A 14,974-nucleotide genomic window follows, 5' to 3' on the forward strand; every position below is an offset into this window, starting at 1 on the left:
TACCATTACCCTCATACCAAAACCAAAGACACTACCAAAAAAGAAAGTTACAGGCCAATATCTTTGATGAATATAGACATAAAAATCCTCAACAAAATATTAGCAAACCAACAATGTATAAAAAGGGTTATACACCATGATCAAGTGGGATTTATTCTAGAGATGCAAGGATGGTTCAGTATTTGCGGATCAATCAGTGTTATATACCACATTAACAAAAGGAAGGATAAACATCACATGATCATCTCAACAGATGCAAAAAAAGCATTTGACAACATTGAACATCCATTCATGATAAAAACTCTCATCAGAATTGGTGTAGAGAGACTTTCCTGGTGACGCAGTGGTTAAGAATCCACCTGCCAATGCAGGGGATATGGGTTCGAACCCTGGTCTGGGAAGATCCCACATGCTGCGGAGCATCTAAGCTCATGTGCCATAACTACTGATCCTGTGCTCTAGAGCCCATGGGCCACAACTACTGAGCCCATGAGCCACAACTACTGAGCCCACATGCCACAACTACTGAAGCCCACATGCTCTAGGGCCCACGTGCCACAACTACTGAGCCCACATGCTGCAAGTACTGAAGCCCATGCATATAGAGCCCATCCTCCACAACAAGAGAAGCCACTGCAATGAGAAGCTAGCGCACCAAAACAAAGATTAGCCCCCACTCGCCACAACTAGAGAAAGCCCGCGCACAGCAACAAAGACCCAATGCAACCAAAAAAAAAAAAAAAAGAAAAAGAAAAGGTGTAGAGGGAACATATCTCAACATAATAAAAGCTATTTATGACAAACTAACAGCTAACATCATACTGGTGAAAAGCTGAAAGCCTTTCCTCTAAAACTGGGAACAAGACAAGGATGCCCACTCTTGCCACTTGTATTTAATATAGTATTGGAAGTCCTAGCCACAGCAGTCAGACAAGAAAAAGAAATGTCTTTTTAGACATCCAAATTGGAAGGAAAGAAGTAAAACTGTCACAATTTGCATATAACATGGTACTATATATATATAAAGCCCTAAAGTCTCTACCCAAAAAACATTAGAACTAGTAATGAATTCAGTAGTTTTAGGATACAAGATTAATGTACAGAAATCTTTCACTTTTCTATACACTAATAGTGACCTATCAGAAAAAGAAAGCCCCAAAAAAATCCCATTTAAAATTGCATCCTTAATTTCTCTTTCTGATCTTTCATTGTTAGTGTATAGGAATGCAAGAGATTTCTGTGTATTAATTTTGTATCCTGCGACTGAGCTAAATTCATTGATTAGCTCTAGTAGTGTTCTGGTGGCATCTTTAGGATTTTCTATATATAGTATCATGTCATCTGCAAACAGTGACAGTTTTATTTATTCTTTGCCATTTTGGATTCCTTTTGTTTCTTTTTCTTCTCTGATTGCCGTGGCTAGGACTTCCAAAATTATGTTGAATAACAGTGACAAGAGTGAGCACCCTTGTCTTGTCTTGTTCCTGATTTTAGAGGAAATGCTTTCAGTTTTTCACCATTGAGAATAATGTTTGCTGTGGGTTTTTCATATATGGCCTTTATTATGTTGAGGTAAGTTCCCTCTATGCCCACTTTCTGGAGCGTTTTTGTCATAAATCGGTGTTGAATTTTGTTGAAAGCTTTCTCTGCATCTATTGAGATGATCTTATGGTTTTTATTCTTCAATTTGTTAATATGGTGTATCACATTGATTGATTTTTGTACATTGAAGAATCCTTGCGTCCCTGGGACAAATCCCACTTGATCATGGTGTATGATCCTTTTAATGTGTTGTTGGATTTGGTTTGCTAGTATTATGTTGAGGATTTTTGCATCTGTGTTCATCAGTGATATTGGCCTATAATTTTCTATTTTTGTGATATCTTTGTCTGGTTTTGGTATCAGGGTGATGGTAGCCTCGTAAAATGAGTTTGGGAGTGTTCTTCCCTCTGCAATTTTTTGGAAAAGTTTGAGAAGGATAGGTGTTAGTTCTTCTCTAAATATAGAGAAGAATTCTGGTAGAATTCTGCTGTGAAGCCATCTGGTCCTGGACTTTTGTTTGTTGAAAGATTTTTAATCACCGTTTCAATTTCATTATTTATGAGTTTTCTGTACATAATTCCAAAAGGCACATGCACACCAATGTTCATTGCAGCACTATTTACAGTAGTCAGGACATGGAAACAACCTAAATGTCCAATGACAGATGAATGGATAAAGAAGATGTGACTCATATATACAATGGAATATTACTCAGCCATAAAAAGGAACGAAATTGGGTCATTTGTAGAGATGTGGATGGACCTAGAGACTGTCATACAGAGTGAAGTAAGTCAGAAAGAGAAAAACAAATATCGTATATTAATGCATATATGTGGAATCTGAAAGAATTGGTATAGTCGCTCTTATTTACAAAGCAGAAATAGAGACACAGATGTAGAGAATAAACGTATGGATACCAAGGGGGAAAGGAGGAGGTGGGATGAATTGGGAGATTGGATTGACATATATACATTATTGATACTATGTATAAAATAGATAACTAATGAGAACCTACCGTATAGCACAGGGAACTTCACTCAGTGTTCTGTGGTGACCTAACTGGGAAGGAAATCCAAAAAAGAAGGGATATATGTATATGCATAGCTGATTCACTTTGCTGTACAGTAGAAACTAACACAACATTGTAAAGCAACTATACTCCAATAAAAATTTAAAAATAAATGAAATTGCATCAAAAAGAATAAAATAAGAATAAACTTAACCAAGGTGAAAGACCTATACTCTGAAAAATATAAAGCATTGATGAAGGAAATTGAAGAGGATACAAAGAATTGCAAGGATATCCTGTGTTCTTGGATTATAAGAATTAATATTGTTTAAATGTACATACTACCCAAAGCAACCTACAGATTTAATGCAGTCCCTGGCAAAATACCTACATTTCTAAAACAATTTATTTAATTAATATATTTATTGGCTGTGCTGGATCTTCATTGCCACGCCCGGGCTTTCTCTAGTTGCAGCGAGTGGGGGCTACTCTCCGTTGTGTGCAGGCTTCTCATTGTGGTGGCTTCTCTTGTTGCAGAGCACAGGCTCTAGGCACGTGGGCTTCAGTATTTGTGACACACGGGCTCAGTAGTTGTGGCTTGCAGGCTCTAGAGCGCAGCCTCAGTGGTTGTGCCACATGGGCTTAGTTGCTTCACGGCATGTGGGATCTTCCTGGACCAGGACTTGAACCCGTGTCCCCTGCATTGGTAGGCAGATTCTTAACCACTGCACCACCAGGGAAGTCCCACCCACAACGTTTTTCACAGAACTAGAACAAATCTAAAATTTATTTGGAACCACAAAAGACCCCAAATTGCGAAAGCAATCTTGAGAAAAAAGAGCAAAGCTGGAGGTGTCGCACTCCCGGACTTCAGACTATACTGCAAAGCTGCAGTAATCAAAACAGTGTGATACTGGCACAAAAACAGATGTGTGGATAAGTGGAACAGAATAGAGAATCCAGAAATAAACCCACGCAACTACAGTCAATTAATCCACGACAAAGGAGACAAGAATATACAATGGAGGAAAGACAGTCTACTCAGAAAGTGGTGCTGTGAAAAATGGCCAGCTACATGTAAAAGAATGAGATTAAAACACTTCCTCACACCATATACAAAAATAAACTCAAAATGGATTAAAGACATAAATGTAAGACCTGAAACCATAAAACTTTATAGCAGAGAACATAGGTAGAACAAAACACTTTTTTTTTTTTAACATCTTTATTGGGGTACAATTGCTTTACAATGGTGTGTTAGTTTCTGCTTTATAACAAAGTGAATCAGTTATACATATACATATGTTCCCATATCTCTTCCCTCTTGCATCTCCCTCCCTCCCACCCTCCGTATCCCACCCCTCCAGGCTGTCACAAAGCACCGAGCCAATATCCCTGTGCCATGCGGCTGCTTCCCACTACAAAACACTTTTTGACATAAATCTGAACAATGTTATTTTGGATCTGTCTCCTAAGGCAAAGAAATAAAAGCAAAAATTAAAAAACGGGACCTAATTAAACTTAAAAGCTTTTCCACAGCAAAAGAAACCATCGACAAGAATAAGTACAGACTTTCTTTTTTTTGACTCTCACCTTCACATAGGCTTGCCCCTCTAGACGTGAGTTCCATCTTGTTTGCTGCTTTATCTCCACCACCTAGCAGGGTGCTTGGAACATAGTATATACTCAGTAAATATTAGTTGGCTCAACCATCTAACGTCTCTGAGTAGTCCTCTGCAGTTTATAAAGCACTTTTGTGTTCTTTATCTCCTTTATCTCTGTGTACATTATGCTGGGGAAGTAGTGGTATCCTTGTGGTTCTCAAGAGGAAAGTGGCATTCAAAAAATTAAATAATTTGCCCAGTTATTAAGTGGGAACATTAACCTGGGTCTTCTAACTCCAAACTTTCGGCCTTCTGTACCTAACACCAACCATAGTGTTTTTCATATCTACCTCACTTTATCAGGTCTCTTGGGGAGAAGATATTTAGATGCACATTTATTTAGATGCATAATTGCTCAGATATTTACAGTTTTTCCAGAAGAGATATTCACCTGATAAGAGGTTCTCAAAGATCTTCCTGACCTCTAAATATTTATTCAAACTGATACTTGGGACCTGAATTATACAGGTTTCTTTCAGGAACATTAGGTGATAAGTTAATATTTTTAAGGGACCATATTTATGTTATATACATTCTGCACTGCTGGCTCTTACAGATCTTCGCTCTATGGGGAAAGTAATGTTTGGCTTCTGAGAAGCTGCTCATGACTGTTATATGGAAGGAATTAATACAAATGATTTATATGCTAACCTGCTCTGGGCATTATTCATATTTTAAAGTAATGCTTGATTAGTAAAAATTTTAATTTTATAGCAAACCACATACATGATACAATAAGTATCAGAAATCAATAGGGATATTGCCATTTGCAACAACATGGATGGACCTAGAGAATATTACACTTAGTGAAGTGAGTCAGACAGAGAAAGACAAATACTGTATGATATCACTCCTATGTGAGATTCTAAAAAAATAATACAAATGAATCTACATACAAATCAGAAACAGACTCACAGACATAGAAAACAATCTTATGGTTACCAAAGGGGAGAGAGGAGGGGAGAGGGACAAATTAGGAGTATGAGATTAACAGATATAAACTACTATATATAAAATGAATAAACAACATGGATTTACTGTATAGCATGGGAAATTGTATTCAATATCTTGTAATAACCTATAATGGAATATAATCAGAAAAAAAATAACTGAATCACTATGCTATGCACCTGAAACTAACACAGTATTTTAAATCAACTATACTTCAATTTAAAAGAAAGAAAACAATGGGGAAAAAAGTGCTCATCACATGTTTTGTAGTGTGCTTTTTAAAAAACAAGTTTATTTGAAGTACCTAAATGTGCTCTTCTTTTGTAGTTTACGAACAAGTTAAAGAGAAACCTCAGCAGTTATTTATTGCTGAAGAATCCAGTTGACATATTTGGAAAATAATTTGAAAAGCTAGTGTATTGTGTACATGCTGTGCCAGAAGCCTTGAGCTCCCTTTTGCGTTGTATAATTTATATGTTGTCCCAGCATGAGGTTATTTTCATGATTTTGCTTTTAAAGTATGCATATTAAAGTGAAATGTACTGATATAAATATAGACATGACCTATAAAGATTTCTTCCTTTTCCCAGAATTTAACATTTTCAAGACCTCTTTATTCCCCAAACCACCCTGTTATAAACAAGTGACAGAAGTTTTCTGTGCTAGAGCTATGTTCATGTGTATTGTATATGTGTGGACGTGTTAGAATAGCTATTACAATGTGTTTATAATAAAGTATTACACTCTCCATTGATACTTTGAGAAGTAAATGTATTTACTAAGAGCTTGACCAAAAACATAATTGAGTGTAAGTTCAGAAGCATTAACATGGTTCTGTTTTTATGCAAAGAAAATTAAAAGATTATATTGTGAGTATATGGCCTGAGTTGTTCTGGTAAAGAGTTAGTCTGAGATATCTGTAGTCTTGTCTTTTGCAAATGTTCTGCGCATGTTTCACAGGTATCTTTAGCTTAGTGAAACAGATTTCCCCAGTAAATTTAAGTGATCTGTTCAAGCCCAAAGTAAACTTGTTAATTAGTAAACAAATGTGTAGTTATTCTCTACCTTTGGTTTCTTCAGCATAACCTCAGCATCAGGGACCAGGAACCTATGGCAGATAATCTGGTGCTGCTCTTGACCAGCTAAAAGTACTGAAAACTGATCTTATTTAGGAACCACATCTATCCAGTCTTTAAGAAACAACATCAGAGCATAGAAGAGAGAAAAACAGCAAGTCCTAAGACTATGTTGTAACAAGTGCAGGAACGCAAATTCCTTCTCACATTTCTGAACCTGTCTCCTAAGTTTTTCTTGCTCCACAGTCTTTTTTTTTCTTCTTAACATCTGAACTCACAGTTACTGTACCAAGATTTTAATAATCCCTACTCCCTTATAAGTAGCCAGAAATGTTACCTATATTTTCCAGCGTACATTAGTTTATCATGTAGTTATTCATATTTGTTACTCATCTAGTAAACATTAATTTATTATTTATTTTATTAGCTTATGTGTCCATCTTTGGGAGACCAGTGTAGTGTTACTTAAAAACATAGTTTCTGAAGTGCCTAGATTGAGATCCCAGCTTATCTGCTTAATAGTGTTGCGTTCTTAGAGAATTTTACCTAACCTCTCTGAGCCTGAATTTCTTCATTTATAAATGTTCTGGAAGGAATTCAGTGATGTGGTATATATAAAATGCTTAGCATTGTACTTGGCGTGTGCTATGCAGTTAATAAATAGCAGCTCCCTTTATCATTACTGTATAGTTGGATTCCCCTGTTTAGCATGGAAGAGACATTTATGTCATATATAGCCTCACGTTACAGTAAAGTAATAGACTTGACATACACATTTATTAGCAAATTTTTATAATTCCCAGCCTAGCCAAAGGTGCAGTAAAATGGGCGCACAAATGTGCTGATGTAGATAGAAATTGCATAATACAACTTTTTGGTAGAGCAATTGCGCACTACGGTTGACCTTGAACAACGTGGGAGTTAGGGACGCTGACCCGCCTTCTCAGTCGAAAATCCATGTATAACTTTTGACTCCCCCAGAGCTTAACTACTAATAGCCTACTGTTGACTGGAAGCTTTACTAGTAACATAAACAGTCGATTAACACATATTTTGTACATTATGTGTATTGTTACTGTATTCTTATAACAAAGTAAGCTAGGGAAAAGAAAAAGTTATTTAAAAAATCATAAAGAAGAGACAATACATTTACAGTACTTACTATGTTTATCAATAGCCTAAGTTTACATCATCTGTTTACAAGATGAATTGTCTGTCAGTACCTACATCAATATTATATGATACAAAACTCAGTTGATACTATATGTATTACTAACACTAGACATTAAAAATGAAAAGATAATGTGAAAAAAATTCATATTTACAGGTATGACAATTCATGCATTAAAACAAAGCAGCAGCAATATGATTGTCTTATGGTAGCCTAGTGTAATCAATATGGTGGCTTCACGGTAGCCTAGCCAATACAGTAATGAATGAATTGTTATAAAATATTTATGGCATTAAAAATTTTTATGATATTATAGTCATATTCATAATACAGTATTGGAACATTGTTAAATTTTTTTAAAAAACATCCTACCTGTGATGATAGGCTGATACACAGTTTCTCCAATTACAGGAGAGACAGAGAGGGAGAGGGAGAGGGGCATACTATACAGTAATGTAATTCTTTAAAAGCAAAGTTATAAAACAGTAAGAAAACTAACAGATTATTAATTTTATATTAAATATCATTCACCTTATGCCTATGTAAGAATAGATTAGTATCTACATATATTTTATGCATTCATGACAACCCTAATTTTTTCGATATTTCTTGGCTACATGGTTCATCTGTGAGTTTTTTCATATTGCAAATCTGAAAAAGCTTTTCCTATATATTTATTGGAAAAAGTCTGCATATAAGTGGACCTGCTCACTTATAACCTGTGTTATTCAAGGGTGAAGTATATATATCAATACCCATAAAAATACTTTGAGTCTGTAATTCATCCCCTTTCTTGAAATCTCCTCTTAAGAAAGACTCAGAGATTCAGACCAAAATTTACAGCCACTAGCATAATAGTGAGTGGGACTTAAATGTGGGCTATGGGGAGGGAAACTTAAATCCCTGACAACAGAGAATGGTTGAATAACACATGGCATTTTCACATGATTCATACTCTTACTATTACAAAGTATTTGATAATATGGGAAACTGCTCACAACATACTATTTAAGAAAAAAAAAGTTACGAAAGTATTGTGTGAAATACTCAAATTTTGTACACTAAGAAATAACATCCCTCTCTCTACTTCCCCAGAAATAAGACTGGAATAATATATCTCAAAAAATCAAGTGTTTATCTCCAGGTGGTTGGATTTCAGTTCGGTTTTATTTTTGTATACATCAGTGTTTTTCAAATTGTGTACAATAAACAAGTTGACATATGAAAAGCAATGGAGGGAAGATTGGGTGTCTAGGGATCTGTTGTTTATCAGTAGTGACTTTATTGAGAAAAGCTTTGGAAAACTGAAAGTTGCTTGGATTCAGAAACTCATCTCCTAAACTGATGTAACTTAGTTGGCTTGGACCAGGAGGTGGACAAATGTGGGTCACAGCGGGAGTTGGACAGATTCTGAGTATTCATGAGTACTTTGGTTTTAATGTAGCAGATAAATAAGAGCTCAAAAGGGGGTAAGTGATGTTTAATAAGAAGGAAAGGAAGCTTGCTGCAGAAACAAAACCAGAGTGAAATTTAATTAGACTTGCAGAGACAGTTGTTAAGCAAGGGGCTTGGATCATTTAAATTTTATTTATTTTTCCAAAATATTTTTGATGGCCTGAGGAGACCAATGTGCATTTCCAGCAGAAGGTTCATGGAAGAATAAATATTTTGTGACTGTAGACAAAATACTTAAGAGTATTTGGCTTTTTCAGATAACTTATATTTTAAAGTAATTTTAAAATAGCAAGAATAGAATTATAATTTTTTGCAACTTTTTTCTAATTAGGACCCAGTTTATGGAAAAGGAAAACTTGGAGAAATCCAGGGACTTATTCTGGGAATGTTGGATACCTTTAGCTATGAACAGGTAAGCTACTTTCTATTTCTAAGCCCATTCTAAGGTAGAAAGAAGCTATTCTTTTTTCTTTGCACCTATACTTTTTCTTTAAAAATTACCATCTGTTTAGTGGAAGTTTGATAGATTGAAGTGTATGGCTTTTTAATTTTTAAATTTCTCTTGACCTTAATTAATTAATATATATTTTATATACACATACACATATATTCTGGAATGTGGAAATGCATCAAGTTTGGATTCATTTTATTCTTTTGATTCATTGGCAGTGGGACATATAGTTTTTTTTCCAAATGAAAAATGTAAGATACTTTCTTGGAAAGTAATGAAATGCAAAGCTATAACTCATTGAAAAGGAAGCATGAGTATGGAAAAATTGCAAAATAAATTAGTGTTCTTTTAAACATTCTGAAACAGATAATTGCCACTAACCAAAAATGGTCATTAGTCTTTCCTTAACCCAAAACTGCCTATAGCTTTAATTCTCAGTAAGAGCCAGCTTGGTATACAGATGTTTTTCTTCATGTACTTCAAAGTGACTCATGAAGCCACCTAGGAAAAGTGCCACTTAGGCATGTTAGATACACTGTCTGCTTTTTTAGTAGAAGAAAAAGAAAAATTTGGGTGATAGAGCTTTTCTTAGGATGTTATAAGAATTGCAGTTTTGCTAAATAAGCATAGCCCAAGGAAGCTGATCCCCCTTCAGGCACAGACTCCATGGCGGCAGAAGGAAAGCTGAGTGCAAGACAGAAATTTTTTGTGAACTTTGGAAGAGGAGGAAAAGATGGGGTTGATTGGAAAGAATTAAAACAGACCATTAGAACTGAAAGTTCTGCGTTATAGATAAAGTTAAAGGACCAGGCTGTGTAGCAAGGAGGATGGGCAGTATATCTTCCCCTTTGGGACTGACAGAAAAGAACCCAGCTGCACACTGAAGTAAGTAAACAATAGTTTATAAACACAGAGAGCCTTAAAATGACTTGATATGATAGCTGTGAAATAACTTTATGTGACTTAATGACAGATGTCACAGTCTTGAGTAGATTCAAATGGCTTGAAAGTGCTGATCAGGAAACAGTGATCTCTCTGCCCAAGGGAGATGAGAACTGAGTAATGGCCATTAGCTTTTCCAGTGAGAGGTTACTGTGAAATATCGCCATGGATGCAGTTTCTATTTAAAAATCAGGGATTTTTTTTTTTATTATTTGTTACAACACAACTTTGAGCCATTCAGGGAGAACTCATTATATAAATGTAATAAATAAGTAGATTTGGGTTTATCTAGTCATCTGAAAGCCGTCAGTACTGAATGAATCCACAGAATGGCAGAGCACACATTTCTCAGTAGTAACTGGTGAGAGCCTTTTAATAATTATTTTGAGAATCTTGATGTATGCACTTATCAATACCCTGCACATTAAAGTTAACCACTTAAGTTTGGGGTGTTTTGATGTTTATTTGATCAGTTTTATGCCTTTATAGTATATTCCAATTCAATTGTGGTTGAAAATGAAACAAGTGCTATTTTCCACTCATCTCCTCTGTCTCTTTCACTTTATGAACAATTTCTTATTTGGCTTATTTTTTATTTTGGTCTTTCATAGACCCTGCTGGAAACAACGACTAGCCTTCTAAACCAAGATCTCCATTGGTCATTGTGTAACCTGAGAGCTTCAGTCACCAGAGGACTGAATCCCAAGCAGGATTACTGCTCTATTTGTTTGCAGCAGTACAAGAGACGCCAAGAAATGGCTGATGAAATTATTGTCTTTAGGTAAGAAAGGGAAGGAAATGTGACACATATGGTGTATGTGCGTGTATGGTATTGCCAGGCAGAAATACACGTGGACACACAGCCCCAGTCAATCGTTCTGCCAGTGAACAAAACAAGGCAAAGTTCCTGCCCTTATAGACCTCACATTCTGCATGGGAGTCAGGAGGAAAGGGTGTTAGGGTGGTCAGGCGGTAAATAAATACAGAGTAATAAGAGCTATGGAGAGAAATAAAACACAGGGTAAGGGGATGGAAAGAAGAAGCATTCAGGGTGAGAGTACTATTTTAAGACACTATAATGAGGAAAAACATGTCTAAGGAAGTGACATTTGAGCAGAATGAGAGAGGTAGGAGTGAAGGTTCAGAATATATTTTAAGGGAAGTGTTAACTTGGTGATGTATTAGATGTGAAGTGAGAGGGAAAAACATCTTCGGCCTGAGCTACTGGATGAATGTGGTACCATCCTCTAAGATGAGAAGGAACAGGCATGAGGAGCTGGGGAAATCAAGAGTCTTGTCTTGGAGATGTTAGGTTTGAGATGCCCTTTAAACATTCAAGTAGGAATGTCAGGTAGACAGTTATTCTAGTCAGAGACATGTCCTGGAGATATAAATTTAGAAATCATCAGCATGTAAATGATATTTAAAGCCACAGTACAAAGAGAAAGGAAGTTTAGTGCAAAAATGGAAAGTTTGATCTCAGGAGGAGACAGCTCATCCAGAATATATGGATAGAGGCAATATAAGATGGACTCTGGAGCCAGACTTTAAATCTTGAGTTCAAATCCTGACTCTGCCACTACTAGCTATGAGACTTTGACAAGTTATTTCATCTCTTTACACCTTAGTTTCTTCATCTGTAAATTGGGATACCTACTTGATAGGGTTTCGTGAAGATTAAATGAGATAATTTACATAAGATACTTGTAACCATGCTGACATATAGTAAGCACTATATAAGTGTTGGCTTCTGTTATTACAGATACAGGAAGATTGGTAGATTTGGTGGTTGGAAGAGGAAGTAGTTTTCATCACACAAACAGCCCATTCATTCAACAAGTATTTATTGAGCACCTACTATATGCCGGTACTGTTCAAGGGGGTAGGGTACCACATGAACAAAACAAAGGTTCTGCTTTTACGGAGTTTACACTCTAGTGAAAGAGGCAAACAGACAAGTAAAATGCCAGATGGTGACTAACACGGAAAAAAATAAAACATGTTAAGTGAGATATATAGCCTTTGTGGGGGAAGATATTTTATGAAGAGTGGTCAGGGAAAGCAACACTGTTAAGGTGATTATGGACAGACAATTTAAAAATTAATTAATAAAAAGGTAATAATTACCATGAATAAAATAAAACATCGTATAGAGGAGAGAGAACGTTGGGAGCTACTAATTTATAAAGAGTTATTAGGGAAGTTTAAGTAACATTTGAGTAGAGACCTAAAGGAAGTGGCCATGCAATATCGGGAGAGAGTGCCCCAGACAGAGGATCATCAAGTGCAGAAACCATGATGCAGATGCTAGGCATACTTGATGGGTAGTGAAGGGAGCAGGCTAGTGTTGCCTGAGCAGAGTGAAGGGAAAATATAAGAGATGACTTCAGCGGCTAAATCATGTAGGAACTGGGTCATTATAAAGAGTTAAACTTTTGCTCTGAGATGAAAAGCCATTGGATGTTTTTGAGGATAGCGTTGACATGATCTGACCTCTGGCTTAAGGATCACTTTGACTGCCGTGGTGAGAATAGACTGTAGAAAGCCAAGGGTGAAAATAGAATGACCAGTTAAGCTATTGCAGTAATCCAAGTGAGAGATGGCCCAAGATGATTGTAATGAAGTAAGCAGTGGTGGGATTCTGGTTATATTCTGAAGGTATAGCGGATAAGATCTGTTTATAGTTTGTATATGAGGTGTGAAAGAAAGAACAGTTTTTGGCTTGAGAAACTAGAAGAGTGTAGTTGCCATTATTTAGATGTGGAAGGTTGGATGAGAGCGTGCAGTGGGGGTGGAGTGGGGTGGAAATCAAGAATTTGGGGCATGTTAAATTTAAGATGCCTAGTAAACATCCATAGTAGAGGTCTTGAGACAGGTAGATGAGGTTGAGGAGAGAAGTCTGGGCTGAAGGTATAAGTGTGGCAGTCACCAGCATGGAGGTGGTATTTTAAAGCTGTGGAACTGGAAGTAATCACTAAAGGAGCAAGGATGGCTGTAGAAAGAAGAGTATAGAAGAGAAAGACTACAGAAGAGAAAGGATGGATGGATGGATGGTTATATATATATATATATATATATATATATATATATATGTGGGGGAGGATAGAGAAAAGGAAGATTATAAAGACTATCGAAGAGAAAAGGATTGATGTCTGAGGTGGTCCAAGATTTCAGGTTGGAGAAATGAGGAGGAATCAGTGAAGATGACTTAGAATTATACTCAACGCTCATTTCTGGAAGGCTTATTTGGTAATTTAGTGTATTCAGTAGGGAATTTCTTCATAGGAATAATGTTAGAATTTCCTGTAACACTGACATTTTTTAAATGCTTATTAATCAAATCATGACTCTTGAATTTGATGAGGCAGACCACTCATGTTATTATCAAATTACTTATATAATTATGATTTTCCCCAATTGACTTTTTTTCAAACTGTCTAAAAATGTTTCATAGTTTGAGAAATTAACGGAAGTTCAACTCATCCCCTGGTGGTTTGTAATCAGAACTGTGATGCTGTTCATGCTCATAACTTAAGTGCGCAAATACGTGAGTCTGGATTTTAAAAAAGAGAGGACAGCAGCAAGTAAATCCCCTTCCTTGTTTCTTAACCTATACCCCATCAGTGCATTTCAGCTTACTGGGAATATTTATCACTTTTAAATACACTCTAACACAACTTAGGTTTATGATTTTATGATAATGAAAAGTGTCAATTGGTTGCCTTCATTTTGCAGCTGTGGCCATTTGTATCACTCATTCTGTCTGCAAAGCAAGGAGTGCACCATAGAAATTGAGGGGCAAACAAGATGGACGTGCTACAAATGCAGCTCAATTAACAAAGTAGGAAAGTTGAGTGAAAATTCATCCGAAGTTAAAAAGGGAAGAATAACCCCATCACAGGTAAGACTTGTTTTCATGGCAAGATGCAGATGGTCTTTTCTTAACAATGTCTTTTAGGCCTGGCCTCATTTTTTTTCAGGTCCTGTAGGCCTCAGCACATTTACTTAATTTGCTGTTTCCTGGTCCTTCCTCTATGCCACCCTATTCTATAGTTGACCTTAACATCACATAGTGAAAAGTTGGACCTGTTGCTTTTTTCTCTTTGTTTTATCAGCTTTCAGTGTTAAGTCAAAATCAGACCCAGGGAAAAAAAACCCTGACCTAGCTTCTCCTAGGTAACAGTTGACAGAATTTCTACACTCCAGTGATAGGCATTAGTTTATATATTCATCCAATAGATAATAGAAGTGTGTGCCAGGCACTGTGCTAAGTGCTGGGGATACAATTATAGACGGGATATTTGTCTTTTAGAGTTTATGACCAATGAAATTATAAACAGATTTTCAGAAAGTGTTCTTAAGTTCTTTCTGACACTGAATAGTTGGTGTCTTTTCCATCATCAGTTCTGACACCAATTCTGTCAGTTCTTTGGATACCAACTGGATGTCCAATAATGCAATTAAATTCTGACACTAACCACCAGGAATTAGCATCAGACTCCACAGGTTTAAAGGTTCATTCCCATAAGACTGTCCTCACTTCAGACAACAGTTACAAATGGGGTGCCCAGATTACATGCTCTTCTATCTGACTTACAAATTTAGGGGCCCCCATGACCCACTCCCCCAGGTTTGATAATTCACCAGAACAACTCATAGAACTTAGGAACGTACTTTACGTTTACCCATTTATTATAAAGGATACAACTCAGG

The 14,974-nt window shown here is 36.3% G+C and overlaps 1 protein-coding gene across 3 annotated transcripts in view; it reads left to right on the forward strand.

The window, feature by feature from the left end:
* The window catches only part of VPS8 (VPS8 subunit of CORVET complex), a 304,464-nt gene that overhangs the window by 210,358 nt on the left and 79,132 nt on the right, over positions 1-14,974 (forward strand). For 2 of the 3 annotated variants that reach the window (XM_073803975.1, XM_019946111.3), the window contains exons 42-44: positions 9,200-9,280; positions 10,873-11,042; positions 13,997-14,162. In XM_073803975.1, coding sequence (XP_073660076.1) covers positions 9,200-9,280; positions 10,873-11,042; positions 13,997-14,162 — 417 coding nt within the window. Of the gene's footprint in view, positions 1-9,199; positions 9,281-10,872; positions 11,043-12,023; positions 13,977-13,996; positions 14,163-14,974 lie in introns of those variants that run through there. The other variant, XM_073803976.1, reaches the window with a different exon arrangement.

The sequence above is a fragment of the Tursiops truncatus genome, chromosome 4 (assembly GCF_011762595.2).
Source record: "Tursiops truncatus isolate mTurTru1 chromosome 4, mTurTru1.mat.Y, whole genome shotgun sequence".
NCBI lineage: Eukaryota > Metazoa > Chordata > Mammalia > Artiodactyla > Delphinidae > Tursiops > Tursiops truncatus.